This window comes from Tachypleus tridentatus, chromosome 9 (assembly GCF_004210375.1).
Source record: "Tachypleus tridentatus isolate NWPU-2018 chromosome 9, ASM421037v1, whole genome shotgun sequence".
Taxonomy (NCBI): Eukaryota; Metazoa; Arthropoda; class Merostomata; order Xiphosura; family Limulidae; genus Tachypleus; species Tachypleus tridentatus.
This window is the reverse complement of record NC_134833.1, coordinates 123,677,494-123,696,812: the sequence shown is the minus strand read 5'-3', so window position 1 is coordinate 123,696,812 and position 19,319 is coordinate 123,677,494. Positions and strand designations below refer to the sequence as shown.

General features: G+C 33.7%; 1 protein-coding gene across 1 annotated transcript in view; it reads right to left on the bottom strand.

The window, feature by feature from the left end:
• The window catches only part of LOC143226255 (uncharacterized), a 283,013-nt gene extending 273,977 nt beyond the window's left edge, over nt 1-9,036 (bottom strand). The window contains exon 1 of the mRNA XM_076457014.1: nt 8,823-9,036. Within this exon, the coding sequence (XP_076313129.1) occupies nt 8,823-8,900 (78 nt within the window). The 5' untranslated portion in view covers nt 8,901-9,036. The remainder of the gene's footprint in view (nt 1-8,822) is intronic.
• Nucleotides 9,037-19,319: the final 10,283 nt, after the last annotated feature.

Sequence of the window (19,319 nt, the reverse complement as noted above, 5' to 3'; positions counted from 1 at the left end):
ATCAAAATATTTTAGTTCACCGGTACATACACAAATATAAACTTTTTCTTTCCTTTTAAACTGTTTGAATCACACTAGACAGCACTATGTTCCAGAAAATCTTTGAAATGAAATATTTATTTTTCAAATAAAATCATGGTTTCAGAACATTTAAAAAACAAAACTTAAGTTTATAGATTTTTACATTTTTGCCAATTCCAGTCCAAACATAAAATACTTCTATTAACATAGTTTCAACGTTTCCTTTTCAATAATGAACTGAAACAGTGTTGTAGAACAATGTCTTTGTCTTTACTTTACGGTAACACTTCCATATTTCCTGCATGGTTACAGTTTTGATGCAATATTTGAAAACAGTGTGACATGTTGTTGTTCAATTTAATGGGATTCATCAAAACTGTTAAAAGTCAAACAGTATTATTAAATTCGCTAGCTTCTGATCTAATGAACCAATAAGGATCAGAATTTGATAAGAAATCTAGCGATATATTCGAGACAAGATAACTTGTAGACATTATAAATTAATTATATTACATATATTATAATCAATAAAGATAGTGTAACTATCCTTAAAAGAAGAATAGAACATTCCATACGAAGCACGTACCAATTTCACGGAAACAAGATAGTAAAGTACATTAAATATTCGCATCGATTTCAGATCTGTTTACAGCTTTTGATTGAAACAATAATAAAAATAAGGAAACTTATTAAATGAGAACATTAATTGTTAATCATACATACTATACCAATGAAAAAAATATTATTAAATAAGTACCTGACAATAAAAATTAGCTTTTGGAAAGTTTATTTATATTCAGTTGTGTTTGTGTTTTTATTATAGTAAAGCCACATCGGTCTCTCTGCTGAGTCTTCCGTATATTTAGTAGCCTGTACTGTAAAACATAGAACAATAAATCATTAAGAAGTAATTATTGGACGCACCTTGTAATGTATAATTTAGGTAAAATGGTAAATTTTCATCTAAATAGCCTTAAGCTAACTTATTTAGAAAGTTTGACATAACTTGACGTAACGATACCAAACCTAAACTCGTTTGGAGTGTGACAAACAAATAAATAATAATAATTTGTAAAATAAAAACAAATAACTTAAAGTTTTTGCATAAAATAATAGAGATTGTAACATAGAGAAACAAATAACTCTGTATTTTACCTAAGGACGAAATTATTTTAACCCCATCAGGCTTATTCAACGGGATATCGTACTTTGAAAATACATCAGTCTCAGAGAAAAACTAAAAACATTTCTATAAAGTTTGTAGCGTTGGTTAGTGATTTAAATTTGTTTATCAATATATGTGGAAGATAATCTAATTATAAAGTACGATCTTTGTATAATTTAAAATCAGTAAATAGTAATCTGGGTCAAAAAAAGTTTCGTAACTCAGAGCTATGGCCTTCACTGTGATGGCGCCATTATAACACATTATATAAATTCGTAAATTTGAAGAATACTATTAACATAACCAACTAACTTGCAGCTGATATCAACGTATTACAGCTTATTGCAGTATAATGAAGATGAAGTCAGTGGTAAGTGTTTTACAGTTTATTCTGTAAGTTAGTTATCGGTTAAACTCTAGCACAGCTCACCAAAGACAAATAGTTTTATTTGTAGCATGGTATCATTCCAGTATGAGAAGTGGCAAAATAATATGAGATAAATAGACCAAAATTAATTTTTGTTCATTAGAGACCTGATATCATTACACTGTTAGTGAAATACAAATTGATAACATAATTCTTAGAAAGGTATTCTATTTCAGTATAACAGAATTCCCAGTAAAATAATACTGTGACAAACGCTATCATCATATAAAACAACAAACAAGAAAATTATGTTGAATTTACCATCAAGCTCCTCGCGCAAAATCTGTCACAACACCAGTAAAATAATCTTTATGTCGACTAGATTCACTAAATTAATCAGTCATTTCTATTACAGTTATTAATACAAATTTGGCTAAACGATTTGAACTAAACATGAATAATGTCATTTATTTTATACTTAATCTGTTCCATGTATGAACATTTCGCAATAAAATATTAAAACTTTATGGAAAAAAGTTATAGGATAAGCTAATTTATATCGTACTAGTTTGTGTAACTGTATGTTTTCGTGAAAAAACTTTGGATCTACAGAATTTCCTCACGGAAAGAGCAAATAGCTTGGTTGTTTAATGGTCCTAGTTCCATAAAAAATGAAATTTATTATTTATTTTTCACAGAATTTTATTCTACTTTTGATGATTACGGTCTACACTGTAGGAAGATACGCTCAAAACTGAAGTAACAAGAAAACCCGAAACATCCACAATGGTAATAGTGATTACAAATATATAGGGGGAAATAGCAGAGCTCTTAACAGACGTAGAATAAAAGTGGTTTTGACAAGAAACCAGATTTCGGAATATGTAACGGAAATGAAAGATACAAAAGAATATGTTTAGAAGAGACACAGACGTAGGCTTGGTTTTTCACAATGACCCTAACTTAATAGATGGGTTAACAAGAGAAACACGAACAACAAGACAAGGAGATTCCGGAGGAAGAAGAGAAAGTGAAACAAGATTGGATAGTGAGCTAAGAATGAATGACAGTCTACATTTGGACGCATAAAATCGTATTGGTGGAAGGTAATTGGTAAAACTGACTTAAGTTCGATGCTCAAGTTAGTATAAATAAGTAAGAATATCAACATTTAAAAACGGAAGAGTTTTAAAGTTTCACTTTTCAAATAATAAAGTTAATCAATTTAACCACCAGGCCATACCTCTCGGCTCGTGTATCTGAGGATCGCTGGTTGAAATTATGCTTTCCCTATCACTAGTCAAAGTTTGCCCCAACATTTTCAAAATTTGTTACTAATGTAATGTCTTTTTTATTAATATGAACATTATCTCATAGGATAAAAGAATGCATACTTTTTTTTAATAACTATAACCCTATATTGTCATTGGTATGCTAAGTTTTTGGAAGAATCTGGTTTGATAACTTTATTGTTTTTAAAATATTTGAATACTTAAAAAATTTGCCGCCTTCCAATGGTAAATATAAATCGTTGCTTTTCTAGGTAATGTGTAATGCCCAAGAGTTTAAAATTTATACACATTAAAAAACGTATCAGGTATGAAATGAGAAACATTAAGGCCTAAGGTCACTTTGTTTATTTAATGCAAAGCCACATAGTGGTCAATGTGATCTTTCTTTTTCGCATAGAACCTATACCGGATATTAGCGATTTAAGTTACTAAAGTCATCGACAAGTCGTTGGGGGAAGAGAGAGAACAGTTGTGTTTGTGCAGCATAAGTAATCTTCGATTTTATTAAAGGGTAAGAATGGGACATTTTAACTTCGACTTCACAATTAGCTGAAAGGAAATAAGAGGAGATTCATAAATAGAATAGTATCTGTGATATATTATTTGTTGCGAAAGATCCCACTGGTGTATTTATATATATATATATGTCGGGTATAATAACATTAAATGGAAATTAAACTTATATGAATAGAAAAATTATCTATATATATGTATGAATAAAAGTATAGTGCATATTGAAACCAAATACAACAGCAATCAAATAATTTATAGTTGTCTTCAAACATCAAGTTCCTCAGGATAACAAAGAGGAAGTTTGCAGATCTTTGTTATCCTGAATATGACCCCATAGGTGGAAAAGTTGTTGTCTACTTTATTTTAATAAAAGCTTTAATACCCATACCAAACGTCTTGAGATAATTTTTCGCTTCAAGTGAGTTTCTCGTTATCACGAATAAACTGTTTCTCCATGATTACAGCGGTTCGGATCAGCTTGATCTTTTTTACATGCAAATATGTGGTGTTCACCGTCACATCCGCAACACCTCGAGACATGCCGCTGAAACGTGTTCATATCGTTGGCAAGTATGATATTGTGTAATTTCTACAGCTGGTGTTTTAAGCTGATCAACTTGGAATTTTTGGTACCACAAAATGATACCATCGTTTGTCAGTTCCAAGATTCTGTAATGTTGTTCCATGTAAACTCTTTCTACATTTCTTGGTTTCTTAGAAACCTTGGAGATAATTCTTCCCACTATAGGGGTATGGTATATTTAGTTTATGTAATGCTTGCTCAATGTCCTGTTTTGTTATGGAGTGATGCACCCTACTGATTACTATTGCCTTAGGTTGTGGATTAGTTCCTGGTAAATATATATTCATGTTCCCAGGTGCGAAGGCGTCCATGGGCCATTCTTTAAGTAGTTTATTTACGTCAGCAGTTCCTTGACCTCGTACAATGATACCGCCCCAAGGAAAACGCTTGACATTAGCTGTTTCAACACCTGGTTTACATCTGGTAACTTCCGCTGCTTGTTGCGGTTGATTATATGTGCCAGGCTCGCCTTAATAATAATAGAATATTTGGGTGTTTTGTTTTAAGTGGTGTATTTTTTGGTTTGTAGTTTCATTTTGTAATGAATTTCCACTTTTTCTTTTCGACACTACTAGAGTAAACTCTTGGTTTTCATTTGTTTGTTCATCGCTTTGTTCTAGATTTTTTCTTCTTCATTAGTTTTTGCGTTATCAACATCCAAGGCTTTGTTTAAGTTAGTAACATCATTCGTATTATTGTTAGTGTAGGAAGGAACTATCTCCACCTCTGTATGAGAAGTTTCTTCACCTTCATCTTCAAATTTTCACTTGAAGTACTTAACTATTTTTCTTTCTGGTTTTCGTTTTTCTTTCATATCTTTTATTCTTTTCTTTATCACATTTCAGAGATGTTAATTTTGCTTTTGTAATATTACAGAGTGCCAGTAACGGGGAGTTTTTTTTCTAAATTCTAAATTATTCCTAGTTTTTGGCCACCAAGCGAAGTAGACATCTTTGTTTCTTTTTCAGGCCACTCGTTATGGATGTTTCTTCGTTTTCCGGAGTCATGGTTGTATTTCACGCTGCAGTGGTCAGCATCGCTTTTTTCTTGGCGACCCACACTTTCGTCGACCTAGTTGGATCCATTTTTCTTCTCATTCAACTGGTGCTGTTTCTTACAATATGGGTAATTATTTTTATCCAAGTGAGTATAGTAATTTATCTTTGTTCAGATAAGTGAAGGTGGTTGCCGTCCCTAATTTAGCAGTGTAAGACTAGAGGGAAGGCAGCTAGTCATCACCACCCACCCCTAACTCTTGGGCTACTCTTTTACCAACGAATAGTGGGATTGACCGTAACATTATACACATTTTTAGCGCGACGCGAGCGCGAACCCGCGACCATCGGATTACGAGTCGCACGCCTTACGCGCTTGGCAATGCCAGGCCTAGAAGTTTGAACTCACACTATTAATAAAATAATAATAACTTTGAGCCGTTTTATAAGCCGCTGTGCTGCAACTGCAAAAAACATATCATATACATATTATAAAATAAACTTGCCACTTTGTTTTTCATGTTGTTTTGTTAAAGGTACACATTAAAGAATAGTATTAGAACAAATAAACTACGTTGTATGTATATTTCAACTGGAGATTCGTAATACTTCTCTAAACAACTGGAATATCAAATCACGTCAATAATAACACATCCAACTCTAGTTGTCTTCAATAAATTGTATAGAATACACGTGCAGTGAGGTCTATTCGAGATTTTATATACATTTAGAGCATGTTTCTCGTTTAGTTGTGACATCATTGACTGGAAACATATTGACCTTATTTTTAATCTATCCACATTCACTTGTGAAAACGCGCTGTGCAGAAATCTGTACAAACTGGTGATAATATACGTACTTAGGAGGCTCGGCATGATCACGTGGATTGAAGCGTTCGTCTCGTAATCTGAGGGTCGCGGGTTAGAATTCTGGTCGCACGAAACATCCTCGTCCTCTCTGCCGTGGGGACGCTATTATGTGCAGTGTCAACCCCATTCTTCATTGGTAAAAGAGTCGCCCAAGAGTTGGCGGTGGATGGTGATGACTAGCTGCCTTCCCTCCAGTTTTACACTGCAAAATTAGGAACAGCTAGCGCAGATAGCCCTCATGTAGCTTTGCGTGAAATTCGAAAACAAACAAACTTATTTAGAACCTGAACTGAGGAAAAAAATATGAAAATACAGCCGAAGTAAATAACCAGTGCTAACATGCAATGTTGGCAAAATGCCTGGAATTCAAACGATACGCCAACAAGGAAGTGCAGCAGAAATAAGACAGAAAATCATAATTGCGAAGAATTTTCCAAAATCAAAACAAGTATTTAATAACAATGACAAACATTATTTTGTTTCATCAGATATAAAAGCAAAACATGTTTATTTCAAAAGTGTTTTATCCTAGTACAGAAAGTTCAGAGATATTGTACTACCATATAAGAAACATGAATTAAGACACACGTTAATTAGTCTTGCAGACAAAACAAGCTCTACGTTGCGTCCAATAATTATTTCTTATTTACTTAATGTTCTATGTTTCACAATAAAGACAACTGAACAAACGGTGGGCTCAGCAGATAGCTCGATGTGGCTTTGCCATCGTGAAAACTCACATACAACTGAATATAAATAAACTTACCGAACGCTATTTTCTTCAGACATGTACTTGTATCGTAACAATGTTTTCTCAGTTGGCACTTCATGTTTGCTTAACAAATCATGTTTTCATTAAATAAGTTCCTTTACCCACTTTATTTTTTTCAATTAACAGCTCTTGAAGAATGTATAAATAGATCTCAAATCAATTCAAGTGTTTGATATATTTTACTATCATGTTACTGAGCATAGGTGTGTTCTTCTAATATATGTTTCAATTTTTTCAAGGTTACTTTCAGTAACTTTATTGATTAAAATGTCTGTAATATATTTAATTTATAATATGTATAATGTATGTTGTATTAAATGGCTAACTTAAATAGCATTCCGCAAACTATGTTTGCCGTATATAAAACTGAAAATGTAGAAACTTGCTTAGAGTGTGGTTGCAATAATATTATGATGAACACTTCTACTTGTTCAAAATCTTTAAAGAACTATTTGGAATATGTAACGGTTTACAATGTAATAGATCTAACACTAATGTCTCGTGTGAGGTGTAAATCTTACATATTATGTACGTCTAGTGTGGTTGTAGTACTCTTTATGATAAACACTTCTATTTGTTGAAAATTTCTGAGGAACTATACAGAAAATGCAACGGTTAAGAAATTAATAGAAGTAACACTAATGTTTCATGTGAAGTTCCAATGTTGTAATGTTTATCAGTTTTTCGTTTTATTCACTTTTTCATTATGATTATTCAACATTATTAGTTTGATATGCTGTTTAGAAACAACCTAAATTTTATGGGAAATCGTCAACATTATGTCTGATAACATATATAAACCTTATTCTTAATTACCTATATTAATCACTCAATTAATTATCAAATTCTGATCCCCATTGGTTGATAAGATCAGAAGCTACTTAATATAACAAACTGCTATACTTTTAACAGTTTTGATGAATCTTATTAAACTCGACAATAAAATGTCATATTGTTTTCCTATATCACAATAAAACTGTAAAATGCAGAAAACCTGGAAATGTTACGCAAAGTAAAGCCAGTGATTTCGTTCCTTCGTACTGTTTCAAATAACTATTAAAATGGAAAAGACAAAATAGATCAATAAAAATATTTCATGTTGCAACTGGAATTGTCAAAATGTAGAAATATGTAAACTTAAGTATAGTCTTTCTTAAATGATCTGAAACCATGATTTAATTTGATTAATGCAAGTTTCCTATCAAAAATTTTCTGGAATATAGCATCATCTAGTTTTACCCAAACAGTATATGCCTGTCGATTAATGAGATTTTAAATTAAAATTATGATAACATCACATCTAATAATGGTTTCTGACTGTAGATGTAGTAAAGCATCAATTGTGAACTTTATTAGACTGACAACCGCTGCTTTCATTTGTTGAAATAAAAATAGGTTGTTAGATGTTATAGTATCCAATAAAAAAGCTGTATTATGAAAGAGAGCTTTTACTCTAATTAATCTTACTTCATATCCCATAAAAGAACTTGGGGAATTGGTTAATTACCTATCAAAATTCATCTGTTAGTGTCACGTGGTAATGTGACCCAATAATACCATTGCATAAGGAGTTTTGAATACTGTTCCTAAGATCTTTCGCAATATTACTTTGACCGAATAACTTAAATTCCATACAAGTTATTTTGCTTTTACAAATAGATTTTCCATAAGATACGCAGACTTCGAAATTAATATTCATTTTTTTCCATCACGTAGAAATTGTTTACAAATTGGTAACAAAACAAACTCTTACTTAGTTCAATTTATTATTTCCTTTATCACAATGAATACTTTTTATTGTAATGTTTCTGAAGAAAAATATAAACTGATGAAAGAGAATAACATTGATAACAAATGAATATATATCTTTATTCATCTAGAATTTTTTGGAAATACTCGTCTCTTGTTATCAAAACTATATGTTGTCATGAAACCTATCTCTAAATGTTGTAATGTTAAGTCAGTAATGAACTGACGCCTACCTCTAAATGTTGTTATGTTAAGTTATTAATGAACTCACATCTACCTCTAAATGTTCTAATGTTAAGTTAATAATGAACTGACGCCTACCTCTAAATGTTGTAAGTTAAGTCAGTAATGAACTGACGCCTATCTCTAAATGTTGTTATGTTAAGTTAGTAATGAACTGACATCTACCTCTAAATTTTGTAATGTTAAGTTAGTAATGAACTGACGTCTACCTCTAAATGTTGTAATGTTAAGTTGGTAATGAAATGACACCTACCTCTGAATGTTGTAATGTTATGTTAGTAATGAACAGAAAGCCCACCAGGTACACCATTGCCACAGTCCGGTAGCCCATTGCAGCCAGCACTTGTATTGCGCCCAGGTCCAGCCACGTTTTGGAAGAAAACGCTGCTCCATTCAGTGGAAGGATGGATATGTGGAAATTGGAAGTGTCCTTAGGTAAAGCTTCACGGTAGAAAACTTTGACATTCTGGTTGCAGTTATGAAATAAACATGATTACAAAAAATAAAACAATATTGGAATATTAACCACAAACACGTTTCGTTTTTCTTTTTAGAAAATCGTAACAAAACGTCAAATTGATACGATTAACAACTACTGTTTCCTTTTAAATATAAATATTATATATAAATTACACACTATGTATATATTATATACGGTTGTTTATAATTTCTAACAATATTTTAGTGGTTCTAACAAATGTAAAACTTGAGGCAAAATGTTACTTCTAAAAACATTTTCAGGTTCAACCTGAACTCGAAATAAAAATAGCTGTGTGAATAATGTATTAATTTAAACACATTGACAAGTAGTTTCTAAGTAACAACAGGTCTATACAAATTGACAAGTAAAGTTGTAATTTCTAAGTAACAAAAGAAATTCATATCTCACGAAAATTTATTACTCGTACCTATCTACGCAGTAATGAATGATGAGTCTACATAATATATTCATAAACAAAATACAATACTCACTTAGAATCTCAGGTTTAATTCAGTTTTCAATTCATACAATAAAAAATAAATAAATGTTGTGTTTCAAATTATTTTATTAAAGAGTTTATTTGTTTGAAGTGAAGACCAAAGTTCAATAAGATGTCTGTGTTCTGTTCACTACGGGTGTTGAAACCTGGTTTCTGACGTTGTGAGTCCGCAGAGGTACCGCTGTGTCACCGAGTCATAAAAAAGTACAAAATGTAAAGATCTATAATTTATTTTGCAAATGTTCCTTGCAACGGGGCGTAAGCAGTGGGGGATGAATCCCTAGCAACGAGGGGTAAGCAGTGGGGGAATTGTCTCTAGCTGCGGGGGGTAAGCAGAGAAAGATATGTCCCTAAGAACGAGTGGTAAACAGTGTTCGAAATGTACATAGCAACGGGGTTAGGCAGTGTGCGAAATGTTCCTAGCAACGGGAGATTCAGTGGGGAAAATTTCCCTAGCAAAGGGGGTAAGTAGTGAGGGAAATTATTCAAGCAACGAGGGTTATTCAGTTGGGGAAATGACCCTAGCAACGGGGGTTAAGCAGTAGGGGAAATGTCCCTAGCAACGGGGTAAGCAGTGAGGAAAATGTCCCTAGAAACGGGGGATAAGCAGTGGGAGAAATGTCCCGAGGAACGGGGGGTAAGCAGTGTGGGAAATGTCCCTAGCAACTAGGATTGCTGGTAATTCCTCATACAGATACTTGAAACAGTCACCATCTTTCCATCCTTCTATTCCTATTTATATGGATGGTTTGAAATCAGGTGACTGTGGGCTCTGCCATGGTTTGTTGTGGCTCAGTTGTTGCACATAGAATCCGCTCAACATTTTCTGTGTTCACTGCTGAACTGTACGCCATTTTTCTTGTCCTGGAGTACATGCTTTTCTCAAATGATTTAAAGAAAGACCACATTTGGGGGTTATAATAAGCCATGGTGAGATCTGCTCACCAGTAAATGCTGCTATGATATCCAAAAACAAACCCAATGCTTTTTGTAGCACTGGCATCTTTTGATTCAGTTGTATGGTGGAAATGCATATATATGGATGTGAAGTATTTATTCATCAGAACTTCAAGCGCTCTATAGAGATGAGGAGCCTATCTTGTCCCCAGGATGTTCACAAGTTTTAATGTTCTTTTCTTCTAGAGCATCACCGACACTTTTTTAATTCCCTACTTGCTTTGGCACTCAAATGATACTGTTTGTAAAGTCCTAACAGAAGGTATTTTATGTACGATAAAAAACATTTTATTCCTTCACAGCATCCAACAGTCCCCTTTCATAAAAGTGGGCCACACACAACACCTCAACTCACCATGGCATCCCATCTCTAGTAAGAAGTGCAATTAGTCCATTTTCTGCTCCATTATTGATGGAAAAACCATCAGTACCTATAGTGGTTGCCTTTCTTTTGCAGTTCTCCACACGAACTGTCTCAAATGCTTTTTCAATTGCTGTTTTTAATCCTGTGGCAGTATCACTGGGTGGGGACTGCAAGTCCAAAAATTTTGTAAAATTTTCTGCCTTAACAAATACAGTTTCTTTTTCAATTACTTCAGTCTCTTTAGACACATCTGAGATGAAGGAAAACACTGCAGCATTATCAAGGTCTGCTCACAGATCTTACATCATAATGTCATTAATACATGTGATAAAGTTTTTCGCTGATTTGTCATTTATGTAATGTCTCCATTTATTTTCTGTAAATCGCATAATGGCCCAAATAGAGAAAACAGCTGTTCTGTTACTACTAAGTAATAGGCGGTAGTGAAAAGTTTTTCCAGTTTCTCAAGCTCATAAGCATGTAAATTTCTTATGCATAAATCCATCTGCTGAACCTGTGGTTTAGATTCAGCATTGGCAGCTTGAACACACGGAGTATTCCTTCCACTTATATTGTGGGCTTTGATCAATTGTAGGTGAAAATTACTGGTACCTTTTACCAAGACACTATCTCTTTAGCAAACGTTTTGTGGCTTTTGCATGCCTTGCAAAACATTTCATTAGTTTCTTGATCACCCTTTAACCAAGGGAATGTTTCTTCCCATTTTGGTAGGTAACTCAGAGATCGCTTCTTTCATACTTTTCATTGCATTCCACAGAAGACATTGGGTTACCTCCTTGATTGATTGATCTTGCTGCCGAAGCAGCAGGAATGATCCCACTACGATCATTGACACTTATGGTGGTGATGGTTTTTCCTTGACTTGTTTATCCTTGTCAATTCTGTCATCTTCACAACTGAGTTCCTTTGTACAACTATTGTCTTTACTAATATCACTTTCTCTATTCAATTCTAAACTCTCATCATCAGATTTCCTTCACTTTTTGAAATATTTCAACAAAGTCACATTCTTTTGTAAAACCACACATTAACCATAGACAAGAACTGTTGTTCTGTTTATTGGATGCACGGACTTGTTGGGCTAGGTAATTTATGTGGATACAACCAGATATCGGAGGGAGGGTATCTGTTCACAAAAATTGCTGGCCCTGAAACCCTGTCACCCAAAGGTGATGTCATCGGCACACAGAAACTACCGAACAAGGCTGTTCAATAGTTTAAACATGAACCTTATAATCTATGTGTTACAATATGTGTTGCCGGTGTGGCAGGGGAAATATGTCTAATGAAAGAAATTGCGGCTTGTTTGCCCGGTTTCTAGTTATTTTACAGGCTGTTATTGCCCATTATTGGCAAAAATCCGTTAAGGATGACCAATAAAACAATTATTTAAACGTAGAATATCAATTATCCGCTCGGGAAATAGACATAGAAAGAACTGTTGCCTGCAGGTAATATTTATATGCCCTGGGACGTCGGGAAGTTCTTAAATTTGAGCTCTGGACTGTAGTAGCCTATTTACAGTGATCGTTCTGTACTGGTACAGGTATATAACATATAATCAATTGTACATTGCACTGCATGTTGAACTACTAAATAATGGGTTAGGTCCAGGTTAGAGTACCTTAATCCAACTCAAATATTTGAAGAATGAGTTGTAATCTCAACTTTGAGCTCAGTTTTGACATGGGGACTTAAAATGAGCCAAAAAACCATACATTAACAAAATAGGCATATTTCTGAAACTTTATCTGCATGCATGGATGCGAAAGTAAATTCAAAACAACGGCTTTAAGTTGGAAATAGTCCACTTCATTATTTCAGGCTACAGTAGCATTTCCAGTGTTCTTACACTAAACTAGTTACAGTATTTAGGCCTAATGTTATTGTCACTCGGTTCTCAGATTACAACTCCAACGTTAGGCCCAATGCAAATACATTGCAACTGAGGCCACGAACGTTAAGCCGAGTACTCAGTACTAACCTTGCTCACTTAAACTTGTTCAACTCGTGCACGTTTCCAGACAATCCTAAATTGATTTTGTTGATTTGTCGGTGCTTTACACTTACTTTATATGAAGCCGGTGCCACAGTACTGTACTATTGCTAGTAGTATAGTGTATACATAACAAAGTTAAGAATAATGTTGTCATACATGTCGAAGTCTTACGTAATTTGACCTAAAGGTCGAATTATCGTCTTTAGACTGCTCCGATCAGTCCGTTGTTTTGCCGGCTTTTCAAAACATACTGATCTGAATTTACAATCGCAAAATAGTTAAATTACACCTAAAAAAGTTTGTCGTCATTGTCTCCGTGCTTCTGTCTCGCACTGTTCGTTCGTTTCATAAAAATATCACCAGAGGGCTGGTTGGGGCATTATGATTTCAGGATAGGATCAAGAAAGAAGTTAGAAGAATATAATTGTGATCTCCATTTTGAGTTCAAAATGGCATATTTAACAAAATTTTGTTGGCTATTTATAAACTAGGATAAAACCGGGTATCCTTGTATTTATCCCCTAGTAAATCTCTGCTTCAGATCTGTTTATGTTATTACACAATCACAAGAGAATACATACGTGCCCAAATACTCGTATAGGTTACAATAAATCAATGAACGGTGGCATTGTTCATTTTTTTTGTTTGAGAACAATTCTTTTGAGGCACAGAGAGATCTGTCTGCACTCCCACTATAGTAGTGGAACGAAGTGCAGCAGCATACGTCCAGGATGAAGTAATGGACAGCAACTTTTGAGCCTCAAGCTAATTAATGTATTGAATTGTCTTCAAATGCTGCCCTACTTTTCTTCCAAAATTTAGAGCAAGAATAGAAGAAGAATGAGTGAGAGCCACTGCAACTGACGCAATGAGGGTCCGTTTCACACTCATAGGCATCATGGTCCTTGCCACCACAATGAGCACACATCAAGGAACCACAACATGATGTCTTCAGTGACCAAACTGCTGACACTGAAAAATTTTGAGAGGTTTTGGAATGTATAGTCGTGCCTTGCAAATAAGATAACCTGCCTTGATGGTGGCAGGTGCAAATAATGATGTAAATGTTAAAGTGAGAACATTGGTCAGCGTCATAATTCCACCTCTGCAAGTTGAGATACGCAATGAAAAGGAAGACATTTGCCCTAAAGATTTGTCTGAAAGAAAATGTAGAATAAGAAAATTAGGTACAGGTGTTAAAAATTGCTGCCCAAAATCTTCAAGACGTGGTCATATACCTATGGATTTTTCTTCACTATTTTAATTAAGTTTTTATTTGGATGGTCCACAATAAGAAAGAATATTTCGGTGTTCAATGACCCCACCCGCCATGGTGTGTCTTACGAGGGGATGCACTACAATGCCAAACAAGGACACTGCAGCAACACCAGGGTTTCATGAGCACTATACCCAAAGACCAGTAACAGATACCATGTCACACAACACCTGTTGAGAACATCCAACACTGGTACTTCGTTAACCCTAGCCCAAGTGGACTAGCCAATTGACCCAAAGGGGCTACTCCAAGGTCGCCCATCTACAGGAATTCAAGGCTAAAATGGTGTGTAAGGTTTAATCCCTCAACCACCAGGAACCTCTCCTCCCTTTATAGGTCGTCATGCACAGCAAACACGTGTGTGGATGTTTAGATCCCAGAGGAGGTAAACTGAAAGAATAACTTTCCTGGGAGGTCCCCTTACACGTGGTAACTTCACGTTAACATCACGTACATCCTGTACGTGACAGGAATCCACACCGAGAGACTGATGTTAGGAGATGTAGTTTGATAATTTAATGAATGGCAATTGTTTTTATTCCTCCAACAGTAGTCTCGAATGTGTTCTCCTTCTTAATGATAAGAAATATGTATTTGTTACTATTACTCATTTTGGTCACTTGAAGGAAACACACGAAAATCTCGAACTTCTTGTTGATAAAGTCAAATACAAAAATGTGTTTGGCTACTTTGTGGAGACCTAAAAGTCTTTTGAAAGTTGGAGGATTAACAATACTGTTATACAAAGTTTCTGCATTGTTGTTTTTTTTATGTTTATGTGAAATGGGACGACCAAAGTACTAAATCAGCACCAGATAAAAGTAATAGCCACCCAGAGTCAGCCTGATATCAGGATAGAAAACATTGAACGTGAAAGTTTGGTTGACACAAAGAAAGTCCTATAAGCTCCACTTCAAATTAAAGTGGGCTTGATGAATCAGTTTGTGAAGACCTCAGACAAAGACGTTAACTCTTTCTTTATGGACAATTTCCAACCTTTTCAGAAGTTTCATTTAAAGAAACGACTTTGTTTGGCTTCGGATTAGAAAATTGACTTTTGGCATTGTTTCACTGCATATATATGTGCATGTATAAATAGCTTGCACAGTATAGATTGCATTTATTGTTAACAGACGATTAAATGAGCAATATAAAGAATAATGAATTAAATATTTCATTACTATTATTTGTCCAGGTTTTCAAATTGTTGTCATAATTGATAATACAACCCAAATGTACTTGGTATATTCCATCATTCATAAATAATCCAAAAACCAATGTCAGCCTAGTCGAACATCATGGAAAATCGTAAAAAAAATAATTAAGTTATGGTATAAAGCTGAGTGTTTACACCAACAACGATTCAACTTCTCCTGTCTTTCACTGTCTAAACATCGTTTTGGAAACACAATTATCATTAAATACCTTATAAAAGAAAGCAAATGGATAGAAGCCGATCTCTAATATTTCGACTAATTGTACTCCCTACCCCCACCCTTCCAAAACAAAAAAGATATAAAAATGTATACCCAACCATAATATGTGTGTGATTTTTTTTATGATTATCCATGACAGCTGACTGGATTACCATCACTGTTTCGATTTTGACTGATAAATGGGATATCCCATAGGCATTATCCATTATGACAATAAGTTGGTAACGTGAACCAATAAAACAATACGATACTGATATATATAAAGAAATTTGGAAATTAACCGAAATTACATCGTAAAACACATACATACGGAAATAGAAGTTATACAAAAACAAACAAAACCAAAATGTAAGTGGTACACAAACACTTACCATACTGTTACTAACACCATGTTAAACATAGTAATTGATATTTTAATTCTTTTTGTTCATATGTGGAGACATTATGAAATCCTGCGTGACTCCAATATAAAAGGTAACACTGATTTTACAGGTGCATTTGAAATAGAAGAGACACATTCACCACTATCTGTAAATATTTCAATTTGTTTTATTTATATGTGGGGACATTATTAAATCCTGGGTGATTTAACTGTAATAGGTAAACGTTAGTTCTGGTAATTTGTTCAGGCTATGTAAGTACAGTTGTTACAGAAGAGACACGTTTACCAGTATCTGTAAATATTTCAATTTTTTATTTATATGTGGGGACATAATTAAATCCTGAGTGGCATAAACTTTAACACTGGTCGTTGTTCCAGCTATGTAGATATATTTGATACAGTAAAGACATGGCCACCACTATCGGTAAATATTTTCAAATTTTTTCAAAAGCGTCTTCATAATCTTTCTAATTATTTGAAAAATCAACAGAATAAGTTTTATGTATTTTTTATTAACGTACTATAAAAGATTAAAAATGTTTCATCCTTTAAATTAAACGTCAGAAATATATTTCTATACATAAATCACGTGACTATATGTTTATACTTTTATATCATCACAGAACCAGTTTTATGTTTATAATTTAATATAATGTGCTGAAATATTACTTACAGCCCAGTTATGTTTTAATCATAATATATATATGCAATTATCAACATATTTTGAACTTTCTCTGTTAATTTGTATAAAAGCAAATAAAATTATTTATGGTATTGTCAGTTCATCACTAGATTGATTTATAACGTCTACAAACCAAAAGGTAAAAGAATGTTTTTATTATTCGCTCTGCTCCCCGATTGTACAGAGGCGAGTTTACATATTTACAACGCTAAAATCACAAGTTTAATTCCACTTGGTGGACAGTGTAGATAGCCTGATGCGGCTTTCCTATAAGAAAATACATTACTTTTCACTTACAAAAATATATCACAACTGTAGAGATAGCTTTTCTCCAGAGTTACACAATTCACTTCCAATATTCACAAATCTTATTGAAACAATAAATTTCTTAATTCTACAAAATTTCGTCGAAAGAATAGATAAGCAAACAACTAACTATAAGCATAAAAAATGTTTTATTCATGGTGGAACATATTACATGTTTCAAGAATACGTTGGTCTGTCTTCTTAAGAAACAGAAAACATATGTTCACTATTTTTTACCATCAGTAAAACACTTCTTTATGTTTATAAATCACTCTGTTCGCATACTGTTATAATTACATGATGTTCTTCTCAAATAATATAAGTTATCAGAAAAGTGTTGTGTAGCAATTCACGACCTCTAACCTTGTACCTGATCTCAAAATGAAAGTTCTTGCGTTCGAAACGTGCGTATTCAGTTTTATAGTGTATTTATAGAAGTGGAATATTTAGAGACAAGGATTAATGTTAAATTTTAATGTCATCATAATACTAATATATGGATGTATTTTATTACTCACAATACCCAACTGTTACAGATTAGAAGTTTGGGAACAATGTATTTAAGACAACAGAGTGATATACGAACACCTGTAACTATTTATTGTAAGAAAACGTAATTTAAGCTTATTTTAAATCAGGCAAGTGCAAAGGATCGTAACACACAACAGTATCTAACTTGGCAAATACTAGCGATCAGAACATAGATGATTGTTTATCTAAGCAAATACTAGAGATATAAACATTGGTTACTATTTATCCAGACCAGTACTAGAAATCGGTAAACGCATGCGCCATGAATCACGAGTAGAATTATACACTCTCTTTATTGAATACATCATGACATATGAACTATAAATGCAAGAAATGAAAATACTTGCTACTTTTCATTTCAGTTTGAAGTACATCTAGTTCACATGGTGTCATTCGTTACTAAGGTATAGTTAGTTTTAACCTGGTTTTTTCTTTAATTTTTGGCTTACTGTGTTTCTCCAAAGAACATTACAAGATGTAGCTTTAGTAAGTCCTGAGAACTATGAGGAAGATAGCACCAATAAAGTTATTGAATGGTGAAGAAGGAAACATTACCGTGTTTTGTAGAAAGACCACAAGACAACCTTTAGAATCTTGACCGTAGGAGTTTGTTTCTGGTGCTGTCATTAGAGAAAATGTACGGTCTCTTACCTTACTGGACATGTTCATTTTCAGGTCACCACTTTAGTTTCATTGGTCAATGGACTTTCAGAATGACCAGTACGTTGGAATGATCATATGGAGGTAGTGAGAAGATTTGGCACCAAACTAACACACTTCTGGTTTCGGTTTATGAAACAACGGTTTATCTGCTTACACGTTTTAAGAGCCAAACTAAAATAAGAACTGTCTGAGCTGGATAGCTTGGTTACATGGAGTTAGCCATTAACATTATGACGAGTTGTATGTGTGACTGCAATGCATCCAAGAGAAGAGAACCTAAAACTTTGCACACACATAGTAAGGGGATAGTGTGGGTGTGTTCTGAGGTACTATGTGTTAGATTTGACTCAAAATGTTCTTTATCCCTAATTATTCTGCTTTGTAAAGGTCTATAGAAAAGTATCATTTTTCTCTCTCTCACCTCAGTACACTATTTTCAACATTAACTTGGGAACTCTAAACATTCGAAGTAAACTAAGTTTTGGAAACAGAAACAGAGAATACGGTAGAATTCGAAGACTGAAAAAGATTCAGATAAAATCATAGTGATAAAATAATTGAATCTGAGAAACTAAAGTAAATCTATTTGTTTTAAAAAAAGGTCGTACTGAATTCAAGAAATGGAAAATCGTAAAATAAAATCATTAAAGAATTGGTGCATTGGGGTAGCTATAGAATTAATAAAAATCACAGAGATACTTAAGTGACATGGGAATATGTTAGTAGATCTACTCCTAGGTATGTTTTAGTACTGTATATAGAGTCCAGGTTAAATATTTTATAACTAAAATATTCCTGGTTGGCCAAGGATGATAATGATTGAAAATGTTTCATGACCAATGCTGTCAGTGAACAAAGGTCAAGAAGTTACATTATTCACGAGACAAGGAATGTAAGTTAAAATTCTTGATATGAGAATGCTTTCTTTGTACACATTTCCACCAAATGATCAAGAAAAGATGTTTAGCATTACAGATATTATTTTGAGGTAAAGAGGACTGGAAGGTTAAACACGAACCATCTAGTGGAAGAGGACTATTGTATTGTTTGAAATGGTAAGTGAGCTGTACCAGTGATGAATATTAGTTGTCTGTTCTCTTTATTATACTTTTAAAATTAAACAATAAGTTATCCTCTTATAAACACTCTCAAA